Here is a 15,517-nt window from a genome sequence, read left to right as displayed (position 1 = left end):
GTGCTCGTGGACGGGGGAAGCTCCATCGACATCCTCTTCCGCAACAGCCTGCCCGCCCTCAAGATATCACCGGCGCAACTAAAACCTTACGACGCCCAATTCTGGGGGGTTTTGCCAGGTCAAAGTTCGGTGCCCCTCGGACAGATAACATTGCCTGTCCAATTCGGCACACCCGATCACTTCCGGACGGAGTTCATCAACTTCGTAGTCGCGGACTTCGACGGGACCTACCACGCCATACTGGGCCGCCCATCGCTGACAAAGTTCATGGCAGTCCCGCACTACTCATACCTAGTCCTTAAGATGCCCACGGAGAAGGGTGTCCTAACCGTCAGAGGCAACGTCTACACTGCGTACACCTGCGAAGAAGAAAGCTTCAAGATCACCGAGGCAATTGACCTCTCAATCCGCATGGCGGAAACAACAAACCAAGCCGCACAGCTGCCTCCCGACCAGCTCCGATTACCTGAGCAGGAGACAGCCAGAAAGAATTCGAAATCCAAGGAGTACAAGGAAGTGCAGCTGGTCGAAGGCAACCCCGAGAAGACAGCCCTCATCGGGGCTAACCTGGATCCAAAATAGGAAGACGCGCTCGTCAGGTTTCTAAGGGACAACGTGAGCGTTTTCGCATGGAAACCCGCAGACATGCCCGGTGTCCCACGAAACCTGATCGAGCACTCCTTAAATGTCTCGAAGACCGCAAGACCAATCAAGCAAAAACTGCGACGGTTTGCTCGTGACAAAAAGGAGGCTATTAGGACAGAAATAACACGGCTTCTAGCAGCCGGATTCATAAAAGAAGTGTATCATCCCGATTGGCTTGCCAATCCGGTTCTTGTACGCAAAAAGAATAATGAATGGAGAATGTGCGTTGATTACACCGATCTCAACAAACACTGTCCTAAAGATCCTTTTGGTCTTCCTTGCATCGACGAGGTGGTCGACTCAACGGCCGGATGCGAACTCCTCTCCTTTCTAGATTGCTACTCTGGTTATCACCAGATCTCGTTAAAGGAAGAAGATCAGATCAAAACATCCTTCATCACACCCTTCGGCGCATACTGTTACACTACCATGTCTTTCGGACTTAAAAACGCCGGGGCCACTTATCAAAGGGCCATCCAGCAATGCCTCCACGACGAGATTCGCGATGACCTCGTTGAGGCCTATGTGGACGACGTGGTCGTAAAAACAAGGGACGCGAGCACCCTAATCGACAACTTAGACCGAACCTTCAAGGCACTCAATAGGTACAAGTGGAAGCTCAACCCCAAGAAATGCATTTTCGGCGTTCCTTCCGGTCTACTGCTCGGCAACGTCGTCAGTCGCGACGGCATACGACCAAACCCTTCAAAAGTCAAAGCCGTACTCGACATGCGACCACCGAAGAACGTCAAGGATATTCAGAAGCTAACCGGATGCATGGCCGCCCTCAGTCGTTTCATCTCAAGGCTGGGAGAAAAAGGCCTCCCTTTCTTCAAACTATTGAAAGCGTCAGAAAAATTCTCTTGGACAGAGGAAGCCGACGCTGCGTTCACTCAGCTTAAGACCTTCCTCACTTCACCGCCTGTCCTCACAGCGCCTCAGCCCAATGAAGACCTACTCCTTTACATTGCTGCAACCGACAGGGTTGTTTCCACGGCAATAGTGGTCGAGCGAGATGAACCAGGTCACGTCTTCAAGGTCCAGAGACCCGTTTACTTCATAAGCGAAGTTTTAAACGAATCCAAGGCCAGGTACCCACAAATACAGAAGCTTATATACGCCATCCTGATAACGTCAAGAAAGCTGAAGCACTACTTCGACGGCCATCGAGTCCTGGTGACAACCAGCTTTCCTCTCGGGGACATCCTGCGCAATAAAGACGCCAATGGCAGAATCGTGAAATGGGCAATGGAATTATGTCCATTTTCCCTAGAGTTCCAGAGTCGCACCACTGTCAAGTCTCAAGCCCTGATCGATTTCATTGCCGAATGGATGGATCTCAACGAGCCTTCCGTTCCAGATGTCTCAGACCACTGGTCAATGTTCTTTGATGGGTCCTTGAACATCAACGGTGCAGGCGCTGGGATATTGTTCGTCTCACCCAACAAGGACAAACTCCGTTACGTCCTTCGGATCCTTTTTCCGGCGTCAAACAACGTCGCCGAATACGAAGCATGCTTACATGGCATACGACTAGCCGTTGAACTGGGGGTCAAGCGCCTCTATGTCTACGGCGACTCCGCTTTGGTCATCAACCAGCTCAACAAGGAGTGGGACGCAACCCACGAGAAGATGGATCTCTACTGCAAAGAAATTCGCAAATGGGAAACTAACTTCTATGGCATAGAGTACATCCACGTGGTCCGGGATAAGAACCAAGCAGCAGATGCGTTGTCAAAGTTAGGCTCATCTCGGGCCCCAATCCCGTGGGGTATTTTCGTCCAGGATATCCATGAGCCAAGCGTAAGCTCCCCCCTGGTCGACAAGCAACACACCGAGGCAATGCTCATAGATGACGCCACTCCGACAACCGGTGGGCGTGACTGGCGTACCCCGTTCATCAAATACATATCAGACGGGACAGGCTTTCAGGACAAAACAGAGAACGAGCGCCTCATCCGACGATCAAAGAACTACATCCTGGTCGACGGAAAACTCATGCGGAAAAACGCAAGCTCCGAAGTACTGCTCAAGTGCATACCCCAAGATGATGGTATCAAGCTCTTGGAGGACATACACGCCGGATCCTGCGGCAATCACGCCGCATCTAGAACGCTGGTCGGAAAGGCTTTCCGAGCAGGTTTTTATTGGCCAACCGCGGTCGGCGACGCAGAAAAACTGGTTCGGCATTGCGAAGGATGTCAGTTTTTCGCTAAGAGGACCCACGTACCTGCCCATGAAATTCAAACCATCCCGTCGTCTTGGCCCTTTGCTTGCTGGGGGCTCGACATGATCGGACCATTTAAACCAGCCCCGGGCAATTTCAAGTTTGTCTTCGTGTTAATCGACAAGTTCTCCAAGTGGATTGAATACATGCCCCTGGTCAAGGCAACCTCCGAGAAGGCTGTGGAGTTCCTCAATCAAATCATACACAGATTCGGCATCCCGAACAGCATAATCACCGACCTGGGCACTCAGTTTACTGGCACCACTTTTTGGGATTTCTGCGATGACAGAGGCATAGTCATAAAATATGTGTCAGTGGCACATCCACGTGCCAACGGTCAAGTTGAACGTGCTAACGGAATGATCGTTGACGCCCTAAAGAAAAGGTTGTACACCGAAAACGACAGAGCACCCGGTCGATGGATGAAAGAATTGCCGGCAGTAGTCTGGGGCCTCCGAACTCAGACCAGTCGAAACACAGGGGTGTCTCCCTACTTCATGGTGTACGGTGCAGAGGCGGTCTTGCCGTCTGACATACACTTCGGATCTCCTAGAATCGAGCACTTCGACCAGGCGACCGCCGACAACGCCAGAGAACTCGAAATCAATTGCATGGAGGAAAAGCGTTTAGTTTCATGTCTCCGAACAGCAAAATATCTTGCGGCAGTCAGGCGATACTACAACAGGAACGTCAAGGACCGTTCCTTCGTGGTCGGCGATCTGGTGCTTCGATGGAAAACAAGCCAGGAGGGAATGCACAAGCTATCCACTCCCTGGGAAGGACCCTTCGTGGTGACCGAGGTCACACGACCTACGTCCTACAGATTGGCATACCCAGACGGAACACGAGTGCCTAACTCTTGGCACATCGACAAACTGCGACGTTTCTATCCATAAAGTTTTAATGACTTTCGTTTGTAAGTATCTTATAATTTTTGATAATGAAATTCTCTATTTTTTGCCTATACCTTGTCACACACAGCACTCGGCAAAACTCCCGCAATGGATGCTCTTAGCGACAACCAAGACAAATACGGTGACACGTCACTCAGATATTTTTACAGCGCTCAAAACAACAGTCATGACAAAAAGTAAACTTTATTACAAACTTTACATACAAAGTTTACAATAAATACCCTGACGGGCAGACACTAGTCTATTCCTACAGACTACTTTATTGGCCTAGCTGCTCGGGCTGATCACCCGCCTGGCCCTGCTGCCCGGACGAAGGGGTCGGGGCCACCGGCGCCTGGCTGGTCGAGACCGCAGGCGTCGACCGCCCATCTCCAGCAACGGACGCGCCCGACAACTCCCTGGCCGACCTATCTGAGCTCGGCTGGTCTGGAGGAGTGGCCGTTCCACACAGATTGATGTCGCCGATCACTGTCGACGACAAGTCCAGCAGACTACTCCGAAGCTCGTCCGCATCCTGCGGGCCGACTTCCTTCGGGTACCCCTTCTCCAGCCTGCTCAAGTCGACCAGGGGGTAGTGGGCGCGCACCATGCTGAGGACGTGTGCGCCGGCAAAGTCCCCGGCGTCCTTCACAAACTGCTGGAGCCAGTCCCACGCCCGTTGCGCCTTCTCGACCGGGGTCAACTGCGGCGCGCGGGGCTGGCTCTCCGGGAGCTCGGGACTGATCAGGTCTAGGACCGGGGACACTCCTTTCCAGATCCTGCAACAGTTGACCTTCCAGGAGTCCCGGTCCTTGGTCAGATCGTCCAGGTGCTTTTTGGCGTTCACCTTGAGCACTGCAAACGAAACGAAGCGTTATTTTCGGCATAAAAAAGGGGCAGGCAGTAACCAACAAGGCGGCAACCATTACCAGATAGCTCCCGGTCTTTTCGACCCAACTCCTCTCCTGCTCGCCGCCCGGACTCCAGCGCACCGGCGAGCTGTTGGCTGAGCTGCTCCTTCTCTTGTTGGAGGCTCGCCACCTCCTCCTCCAAGTCTGCGTGAATCCTAAACTGGTCAGCAAAGCAAACTATACAAATACGCGAAGCTGCTCGGAGCGTGTGACTAACCTTCTTGCAGCCGGTACTGGTCGGCCAAACGACGAGCGAGGTCGAGACGACGCTCCTTTTCGGCACTCATCTCGACCACCTTCTCCCCGACCTCCGCCCGCAACTGGTCTACCTCCGCGGCAAGGGCCTTGTTCTCGGCCATGACGCCTTCTATCTGGTCAAAGCACCGTTTCCGGTACTTCGCCGTTTTCATTGCGTCCTACAAAGCAAGCATATAACGACCATGCAAGACAAGGCAAAAGAATGTGCAGCAGTGCAAAAAGCCGCTTACCTTGACTTCGTCGACGAGGCGCTTGGCCGCGCGCTCCACCCTGGCGGCCTCTTCGGTCTCGGCGAGCTCCTCGTGCCCGATAAAGTGATCCCCGCGTTGGCGCCACACATACACGTGTTGGCGGCCATCACGGGGACGACCCTCGATCTCTTCCACCTCATCATCGGAGGCCGCCCGGGTTTCCTCCTCCTGTGTTGCGTCACCCCCGGTGGTGGTCCCAGGTATTACTGGCCCTTGGACCAGACCTGGGGAGCCCGCAGCAGAGGAGGCTCCTGCTCGGGGCGGCGTGGGGACTTCACTCCCCCCGGCAGGAGGAGCGGTCGGAGATCTTCCCTTCTCTGAGGAGTCAGTTGGGGGAGCCTCTCCAGCCCTGGTCGGGCTGCTTGCCGTGGTCGGTGCCGCGCTCGGGAGCCCCTCGGTGCTCCCAGGCGCGACTGCAGCTGTTGGCTGCTCTGTGGTCTGGGGGGCCGCATCCCCAGAACCGCGGGCAGGCTCGCCCGTCCCTTGGCTGGCAACCTGGCCGGGGTCGACATCCGACGCCGCACTACAGGAACAACAGTCAAATTTCGAAAAAAAAGAAAAATCAAAGAGGAGTCCAAAAATACGTAAGTCGAACACTTACAGGTCTGATCGACGGTGGGTGGCGGTGAACCTCCTCCTCGCCCGGCCGGTCGGCACCTGCGCCCCCGTCTCGACAACTTGCGGTGCCGGGGCGTCGCTGGCCACCCGATCAGTAGCGGCCGGCGCATTACCTAGGCGACCCCGGGGCCGTCGGACCAACGACGGCGCAGCCTCCTCCTCGTCGTCGTCGTCGTCAACGATCCGCACGAGCCGACGACGCTTCGGTGCTTGGCTGCTCTCCGCCGGAAGATCCGCCGGCAAAGGATCTGCCGGCAATGGCCTCTTCCCCGCTACCCTCTCTTTGGAGGTCGGGATGGGGCGGGCTTGGTCCTCTTCACTGCTAGTGTAATGAGTACACCGAGCAGCGTCCTCCTCTGGCGGGTCTTCTCCCGCAGGATTTTCCATCCCCGGTGCCAGTGATACATACACTGTGCACCGGTCGACACCGCCGATCTGCAAAAGCAACATAGATGGGTCAACTGCCGACGATATACGAATGCTAAAACAGAATCTGCTACATACCTTTGGTGCTGGTTGTCCTAACTTGAAGGCTTGCACCCGATCACTACCACGGATGAAGCCCCCGTCCGCGAAGTTAAACAGCTCGTTCAACAGCTGTTGTACCTCCGCTTTCTCCAATATCTCCGACCGCATCCTGGTCGGGTCTGCGCTTCCGGCATACTCGTACGCCGAGTGCACCCTCTTCTGGCAGGGCATCACCCGGCGGCAAATGAAGTTGCCGACCACGCCAAGCCCGTCCAGGCGCGACCAGTCGATCAGCTTCATGAGATCCGCCACTGGACCGTCGAACTCCGGGCGGTCGGTCCAGCTCGTCCTCTTCTCAGGAATGTATCCCACGTCGCAGAACGTGGAGCTGCCCGGTTCCTCCCTGATGTAGAACCACTTCCTGTACCATTCGGTCAAGGAAGTGTTCCATGGGCAGTGCAGGTAGCGATTCTTCATCCCATCACGAAGGTTGAGGTATACTCCACCTGCAACCTTGGAGCCTCCAACTGCTCCCTTCTTCCTCAAGCAGAAAAGATATCGGAAAAGATCGAAGTGCGGCTCTATGCCAACATAGGCCTCGCACAGGTGGATGAAGGTGGAAATAAGGAGAATTGAGTTCGGGTGCAGATTGCAAATCCCGATCTCATAGTACAAAAGAAGACCTTGAAGAAAAGGATGAACAGGAACACCAAAGCCTCTCTTAACGAAATCTTCAAAAACGACGATCTCACCGGCGCGAGGGTCGGGGTAGCTCTCCCCCTCCGGTGCCCTCCAGCCGCCGAGCTCTGCGCCGTGCAAAAGCCCCATATCGACGAGGTCACCAAGAGATTTTGTGGTGCTGCGAGACTTCTTCCACTCCTTGGCCATCAGTTCGGCCCTCTTCCTGGAGTCGCTCTTCGCCATTAGAGGTGCGAATGTGGGCTGGAGTTAGGAAGATGCAGGAGATTGGAGAAGATGAGAGCGGAAGGCTTGAAGGCAATGGCAGGCGAAGCGGTACAGGCGGACCTATTAGACCCTTATAAACCCGCGACTCCACCTCTCCCACTTCCTGTATTCTCGGGAAGTGGGCAGGCCATGCGGCGGACGCGGCGTTTCGGTTTATAATGATTATAGACAATTAATGCGGCGGAGTTTTCGTACCAATTGATGGTTTCCTTTTCTCAAACCATGCAAAGAGCAGTTGTACAGTTGCCAGGTGCAACTTTTCATGCGTCCGTCTGACATATCGTCAGGAGACCTCGTCACGTCAACTTTAACTGGAAAGATCTTTTCAAAAGTAAGAAGACACATACGCCAGTGAGTCAACAATCCGGGGACTGCACCGACCACCGAGCACTTGACGCTCGGGGACTGGTCGCCCAGTCTATCAACTCAGAACTTCAAGGACTGCACCGACCACCGAGCACTCGACGCTCGGGGACTGGTCGCCCAGTCTATCAACTCAGAACTTCAAGGACTGCACCGACCACCGAGCACTCGACGCTCGGGGACTGGTCGCTCAGTCTATCAGCTCAAAGCTTTAAAGCATGCACCGACCACTGAGCACTCGACGCTCGGGGACTGGTCGTACAGTATAGCAACATATAATTCCAAGAAGCACACTAAGTGATTGGGGACTGGTCGATTGGTCTTTTCAATTGCAGGCGAGCATGACATGCTCGGGGACTGGTAAATTCACTTTAGACCTTGCTACAAGGCTCATAATTCGCCTTCCAGCAAGCTCGGGGACTACATCGGTACGATGCATCTAGCGATGCATCTCAGTCTCAAAACTACTTTGGGGAATTTTCTTTTGACCCTGGCACCACGTGCCTACGTCACCTACTACCAGGCTCGGGGACTAAGTGGGCACACTTCACCTAGCGGTGAATTTGCTTGCTTTTTTGATGCTTTTACCTTTCAAAAAGGTAAAGTGGGCACACTTCACAAGGAAAGAAATTTTTTTTAAAAGAGCACCATGCATTCTTCGAACAACCTGCTTCTTCGATGTCAATGTTGATCAACTGTCTTTCGAGTTGGTCAAGGAACCGTTGCAACTGTTTGGGCGATCTTCCCACTTATTGAAGACGCCAAGCCTCGCTGATCGAAGAAGCTCAAGACGGCGTGTTGCATCACAATACATGGTGCTCGGGGACTAGCTGTGGGGGTATAAACCCCTATACCCTTACGGCTAGACTTCAGCCAGGAAGCTTGGCCCACTACGAGACGAGTTCAAGGCTTGATCCGACAGCTCGGAGTTTCGCGCAAGGAAACAAGACGTGGAGATCAAGCAGGATTCTAGTCGGTTAGAATAGGAATTGATATCGAATTATCTATGGCAATTGTAACCGACTAGGATTAGTTTCCAGATCTGTAACCCTGCCCTCCAGACTATATAAGGAGGGGCAAGGGACCCCCCCTAGGACATCATATTCTCACAGCACAAATCAATACAACCAGACGCAGGACGTAGGTATTACGCCAACTCGGCGGCCGAACCTGGATAAAAAGCTTGTCCGTGTCTTGCGTCACCATCGAGTTCGTAGTTTGCGCACCGTCTACCGATAAACTACTACCGTGGGTATACCCCAAGGTAGACTGCCGACTAGCTTTCGTCGACAGTAAGCTTGGGGGAGATTGTTGACGGTCCTTAAGTATCAAATTTAATTATCAAATAAACAAAGAAAAAGATCCAAATACAACCAACATCTAAACTTAGGGTTTTATCTGACAGAATTCCACGAGTTTTTGTGTTTGTCTATTTCTGCAGGGTGTTATCAGGAAATAAGGAAGAAAGGCCCACACGTAGGGATTACATAGAGATATTAACGTGCCGCGCAATTATCTTACATCTAGAAGACTCCAGAAGCCACGGAAAGAAAGCGGAGGCCGAACGGGGCCAGAGGCAGGGCGCCCGCCCTCCTTCCTTGAGCGCCCGCCCTAACTTGGAGGCCAATCAGGACTCTGTTTCTCGGGAGATCTCCACCGACCTAAAGGATCAAGGATAACCGTTCAATCTATGTCGGTTTGATCCAACGGCCCATATTCACTTGAAGGGACTATAAAACCAGACACCCTGGCCCCTGGAGGAGGGAGCCTCTCAACCCTAATTCATTATTCTCAAGGGAGAAGAAGCCTCTGATCAAGATTAGAGCCACCACATCAATTAGACATCTAGATTAGCATAGCTACATAGGATTAGAACTAGAAGGAGTCAATCTTCAATTGGTTTCCGGATCTGTCAAGAGGATTTTTGGTAATTCTCTAATTGTGTTTCTAATTGCGTTCTAATTATCTTTGTTCTTCAATATTATGAATATGACTTTGTTCTACTTCAATATATTGCTTATGACTTTGCTCTACTTGCTTATATTCAAGATTATATTGTTCTTAGAGTATCATAGTTATGTACTTGGCTTAGTTAGATTGGATCTATATACATGCTTAGGATCGTATAGCGTTTATACATCGGATCCATGGTAAATGATAGATATTGTGTAGGCGTGGTGCTTATACCGTATTTATCTGCGATTGTACCCAATATGCCAGATCGTGGGGTAGTTCGTGATAGTGACAGCTTCATTGATTCTTATATAGTCCCCCTCTCGTGTATTGGGCTGGCAGAGCAATATTATTATAGGGGAGTGATTGCTATGTTTCTCATTTACCTTGCTAATATCACTATGCATGGGCGTAGTCTTGTCTCGTAATGATTGCTAAGTATGCTTGCACTAACTATGATAATGCTAGACTATATAGTTGAGAATAACTTAGGAAATATTCTTGTAGTTCGTTCTAATTCCATGCCAATGACTTTCTAGAATATCTAATTGACGTGCTTATCATATTTATATGTGGCTGATCAGATTAATTATCTTTGTCACTATTCATTATTTCATATATCTTTTATGTGACACTTATCCCTGTATGAAAGAATTAGATAAATGTTCTCAATTATACATGCAATGATAGATACTCAATCTCATATTCTATTCTGTAATCAATATTGATGATTGTTAATCCCTTTCCAGTGGTAAAAATATAAATAACGATACCTGGAATACTTCCCGGTTAAAATGCTACATCGATATTAATCTGTGCGCTTGCAGATCCCATTTATTATTTATTTAGAGAGCAATTGCATATTTTAATACCGCGTCTCTCATGTCATGCTGGGGATGACAACTTGGCTTAAGTGGTATGAGGGATAGGTTTGGCATTTTTGGCACCGTTACTAGAATTAGAAAACTAAGTCTACTTTTGGTAATAATGTTAAGAATACCCAACACCGGTCCTTGGTTCTGCATGAACCCATGGGCTGGTATGGCCCCGCAGCAGCCGCAGTGGCAACATCAGCCACAGTGGTGTCCCCCCCTTGCGCCTCTGCCGCAGGCGCACACTGCGTTCGCCCCCCCCTCTATGACATGCGGCTGGGATCAGAGTGCCCTCATCGCTTCGCTGAACCAGATGGCACTCCAAGGCGGCGCAGGACCAAGTCCCTGGGTCCTCGACACTGGCGCGACCTCTCACATGGCCGCCAGCGACGGTATACTTCTTTCCCGTCTCCCTCACTCACCGTCCTTCATAACAGTCGGCAATGGGGCATCTATTCCAGTTTCTAGTCGTGGCACTTCTATTATTCCTATAGCTAATCATCTCTTCAAACTCAATAATGTTTTTGTTGCTCCACATCTTGTTCGCAACGTCCTTTCAGTTCGTCAATTTACTCGTGACAATAACTGCTCTATTGAGTTTGACGCCTATGGTTTTTGTGTCAAGGATCTCCAGACCGGGAACGTGATTCTACGCTGCAATAATGGAGGGGACCTCTACACCCTTTCATCATCCAGTCCACCAGCTGCCACCTGTCATGTTGCTGTTCCATCATCCTTGTGTCACTCTCGTCTCGGTCATCCTGCACCCGCTGCCCTAGCTCGTCTCAATAAAATTTTAGCTATTTCATGTAATAATTTAGATAGCGCTGTTTGCCATGCCTGTCAACTTGGTAAACATGCTCGGTTGCCGTTTACTAGTTCTTCATCACGTTCGTCCGTTCCCTTTGCTCTTGTTCACTGTGATGTGTGGACTTCTCCAGTTCTTAGTGTGACTGGTTTCAAATACTATCTTGTGCTTGTGGATGATTACAGTCATTATTGCTGGTCGTTTCCTCTTCGGCATGAATCAGACGTGCACACTCAGCTTGTCAATTTTGTTTCCTATGCTCACACCCAGTTCAATTTGTCAGTCAAGTGCTTTCAGGCTGATAACGGCACAGAGTTCATTAATAACACCACCTCTACCTTCCTTAGTAGTCGCGGTATCCTACTTCGAACCTCTTGCCCCTACACGTCAGCCCAAAACGGCAAAGCTGAACGGATGTTGCGCACTCTTAACAATATTGCTCGCACCCTTTTGCTGCACGCTTCTATGCCACCACAGTATTGGGCTGAGGCTCTGGCCACTGCAGTTTATCTGCTAAACCGGCGCCCATCCTCCTCCATCCTTAATGATATTCCTCATCATCTACTTTATCACAAGATGCCAGATTTCTTCTCTCTTCGAGTTTTTGGCTGTCTTTGCTACCCCAATCTCAGTGCCACGACACCTCATAAGCTCGCCCCTCGCTCCTCTGCATGTGTCTTCATCGGCTATCCCTCTTCCCAGAAGGGTTACCGATGCCTTGATCTCTCCACTCGCAAAGTGATCGTTTCTCGGCATGTAGTCTTTGATGAGTCTTATTTTCCGTTTGCGGCTGCAAAACCGCCTACGGAGTCGCTTGATTTTCTGTTGCAGGATCGACTACCGGCGCCTCCACCAGCACCCCCCGTGCCCGCCAGCCATCCTTCTCCACGCGTGGTGCGCGATGACAGTCTGGAGCAGGATCCGGCTATTCTTTGGCTCGGTCCAGTGCTCCCGACCCCCGGTGCTTCCACGGCTACTGCTGCTCAGCGACAGCCCCCTGCTGCTGCCAGACATCTCCTGCGCCCAGCTGGAGGACCAGCTGGAGTTCTCGGCGCTCGACCGCCCATCACGCAGGTTTACAGCCGGCGCCGTCCTGCTCCATTGCCCTCCAATGCTTCAGATGCAGCTCCGGAGCCGACCAGGTCTTCCTCTACTGAGGTTTCTGCACCAGTCTCACCTCTAGAAGATGTCATCTTGCGCCCAGTCACTCGCCAGCAGACTGGGACTCTTCCTCCGCCAGTTCAGCGCTTGGGTTTCTCAGCCACGATCGCTTCACCACTTCCTGCAAATTATCGCAGTGCTCTTGCCGATCCGAACTGGCGAGCAGCGATGGTTGACGAATACAAAGCTCTGATTGATAATGGCACTTGGCGTCTAGTTCCTCGACCACCCGGTGCCAACATCGTCTCAGGCAAGTCGATTTTCAAGCATAAGCACCACTCAGATGGATCTCTTGCTCGACACAAAGCTCGTTGGGTTGTTCGTGGTTTTTCTCAGAGGTATGGCATTGACTACGACGAAACTTTCAGTCCAGTTGTGAAACCTGCCACGATTCGGGTTGTTCTCAGTATTGCAGCATCTCATTCTTGGCCTATTCATCAACTGGATGTTAAGAACGCGTTTCTTCATGGTCATCTCAATGAAACTGTTTACTGTCAGCAACCCCCTGGTTTTGTTGATCCTACTGCCCCAGATCATGTTTGTCTCCTTCAGAAATCTCTATATGGCCTCAAGCAAGCACCTCGAGCCTGACACTAGCATTTTGCATCCTTCATTCGGACTCTGGGTTTTGTCACTTCAGTATCTGATTCATCGCTGTTTGTGTACAAAGATGGCTCCAACACTGCTTACTTGTTACTGTATGTTGATGACATCGTTCTGACTACCTCATCGCCAGCTCTTCTTCGTCGTATCATGGAGCGACTTCATTCTGAGTTTGCTATGACGGATTTAGGAGAACTTCATCATTTTCTTGGGATTTCTGTTACTAGATCTGCCAGCGGTCTCTTTCTGTCTCAAAGACAGGATGCAGCTGATCTTCTGCAGCGTGCTGGAATGTCTGAATGCCATCCCACAGCTACTCCTGTTGATGCCCGTATGAAGCTTTTTGCCATAGACGGCTCTCCTGTTGATGATCCGACACAATATCGCAGCCTTGCTGGTGCTCTCCAGTACTTGACACTGACTCGTCCTGACCTTGCATATGCTGTTCAGCAAGTCTGTCTATTTATGCATGATCCACGGGAACCTCATCTTGCATTCCTTAAGAGGATTCTTTGTTATGTCAAGGGGACACAGTCTGCTGGTCTTTCTATCAGTGTTGGACCGATTGATAGTCTCACTACTTATTCGGATGCTGACTGGGCTGGTTGTCCGGATTCTCGCCGTTCGACTTCTAGATACTGTGTCTATCTTGGTGATAACTTCGTGTCTTGGTCCTCTAAGCGGCAGACCACCGTCTCTCGCTCCAGCGCTGAGGCAGAATACAGGGCTGTAGCACACGCTGTTGCAGAAACATGTTCGCTTCGTCAGCTACTCCAGGAGCTACACACTCCGCTACCTTCGGCGACGATTGTTTACTGTGACAATGTCAGTGCAGTATACATGACTGGGAATCCTGTTCATCATCGGCGCACGAAGCATATTGAGATTGACATCCACTTTGTCCGTGACAAGGTTGCTCTGGGTCAGGTCCGAGTGCTCCATGTTCCCTCGTCGCACCAGTTTGCGGACATCATGACCAAAGGCTTGCCTGTATAGTTGTTTACTGATTTTAGGTCTAGTCTTTGCGTCCGAGATTCTCCTGCTATGACTAAGGGCGGGTATTAGAGATATACATAGATATATATTAGATATGTATAGCTAACTCATAGAGTACGTGTTGAACACGACTTGTAACCCCAAGCCGTCCAGGCTTGTAACCAGCCGTCAGGCTGGCTTGTACCCCAAGCCGTTCAGGCTATATAATGAGAGGCCACCCCCCTTTGGGTGTGCGGTGTATTTGCCCTACAATACCTTTCTACACATCGGATGTCACATGGGGTAGTCTATGGGTTATTCGGATACTAATAGAAAACAAATTACAGATTGCGTTAGTACTCCGCGAGACGAATTTATTAAGCATAATTAATCTATTATTAGTACATGTGTTACTGTAGTAATTAGTGTCTAATCATATACTAATTAGGTTTAAAAAATGTCTCACAAATTAGTGTGTAGCTATATTTTTAGTTTTATAAATAGTCTATATTTAATACTTCATGTATGTGTTTAAATATTCGATGTGGTAGAGCGTGAACCTTAGTCCGAGTAACCATACAGGGCTTAAGTACGCCTTACATTCATTCTCTACTCATGAGCTCCACATGTGCCTTAGAATAGGATGTAAAGGCTAAGCATCATGGCCTTGGGGAGTTTCATACACCACTGAGAAACTCGTCATATCTAAGGAACTTAAGCATGATTCTTTCGAAACTTACTCAGAACCTTCAGAAGGTTTGATCAAACTAAGGTGGGAGAGTGAACACTCTGTGTGTCTTTCAACTTCTCATAATAAGGTAAAAGCTATAAGTAAGAATGAAAATAGATCGGATATGAATGGATATCATTGATATTATATTTGTTTTTATATTTTTGTTTAGATTTAAATTCGGACATGAATAACTACCCGATACATATACGAACACCGATTGTCTCAGCGGATATGAATAATGAGTATTGAATCGGTATGAATCGGATTCGGAGTATGTCAGATACAAATATGTATTCGGATATATAATTCCCTTAATCAGAGAGGGATGGGGCTATCAGATAGAGAATATCTGCATGCGGAGGTATATATTAACAATATATAGTAGCAATGCTTTGCTTTGTAGAGGAACCAAATGATTGAGGGCTGTTCTTTTGTGAGAAAAAACAAACAATATCAATCTATAAAATCTTACTTTGAGATAATTTTCATGGTACAAGGTGGACCTTATCTTTTCTAGTAGTAGTTGCCTCTGACAATGATGATTCGATGTATGTCTGATGCGATGAGAAAATAAAAAAAAATGTCAAATGCTCGAGTGACAGAAGGAAAAGGTCCACCTTTGGACCTCTAACTTTTGTGAAAGTCTATTTTTTATCTTTAAACTTTAAAATCAGACAAAATATATCCTTCAACTTTTGAAAACCGTGTATATTATGTCCCGGGCATAGTTATGAACGGTTTTGAAGGCAATATTGTATTTTTCATTTTTATTTATTTCGGCTAAATCTTTGAAAAATCATAGTAAATCACAT

At 49.7% G+C, this 15,517-nt stretch overlaps 1 protein-coding gene across 1 annotated transcript; it reads left to right on the top strand.

Annotated features, from left to right (window-relative positions):
* On the top strand, positions 12,563 to 13,993 carry LOC110437522 (uncharacterized mitochondrial protein AtMg00810-like). Its single transcript, XM_021465995.1, has 2 exons — positions 12,563 to 12,887; positions 13,035 to 13,993. The coding sequence occupies exons 1-2, from the start codon at positions 12,563 to 12,565 to the stop codon at positions 13,991 to 13,993; spliced, it is 1,284 nt and encodes a 427-aa protein (XP_021321670.1).

The sequence above is a fragment of the Sorghum bicolor genome, chromosome 8 (genome assembly GCF_000003195.3).
Source record: "Sorghum bicolor cultivar BTx623 chromosome 8, Sorghum_bicolor_NCBIv3, whole genome shotgun sequence".
In the NCBI taxonomy this organism is placed as follows: domain Eukaryota; kingdom Viridiplantae; phylum Streptophyta; class Magnoliopsida; order Poales; family Poaceae; genus Sorghum; species Sorghum bicolor.
This window is presented reverse-complemented; position numbering and strand designations above follow the sequence as displayed.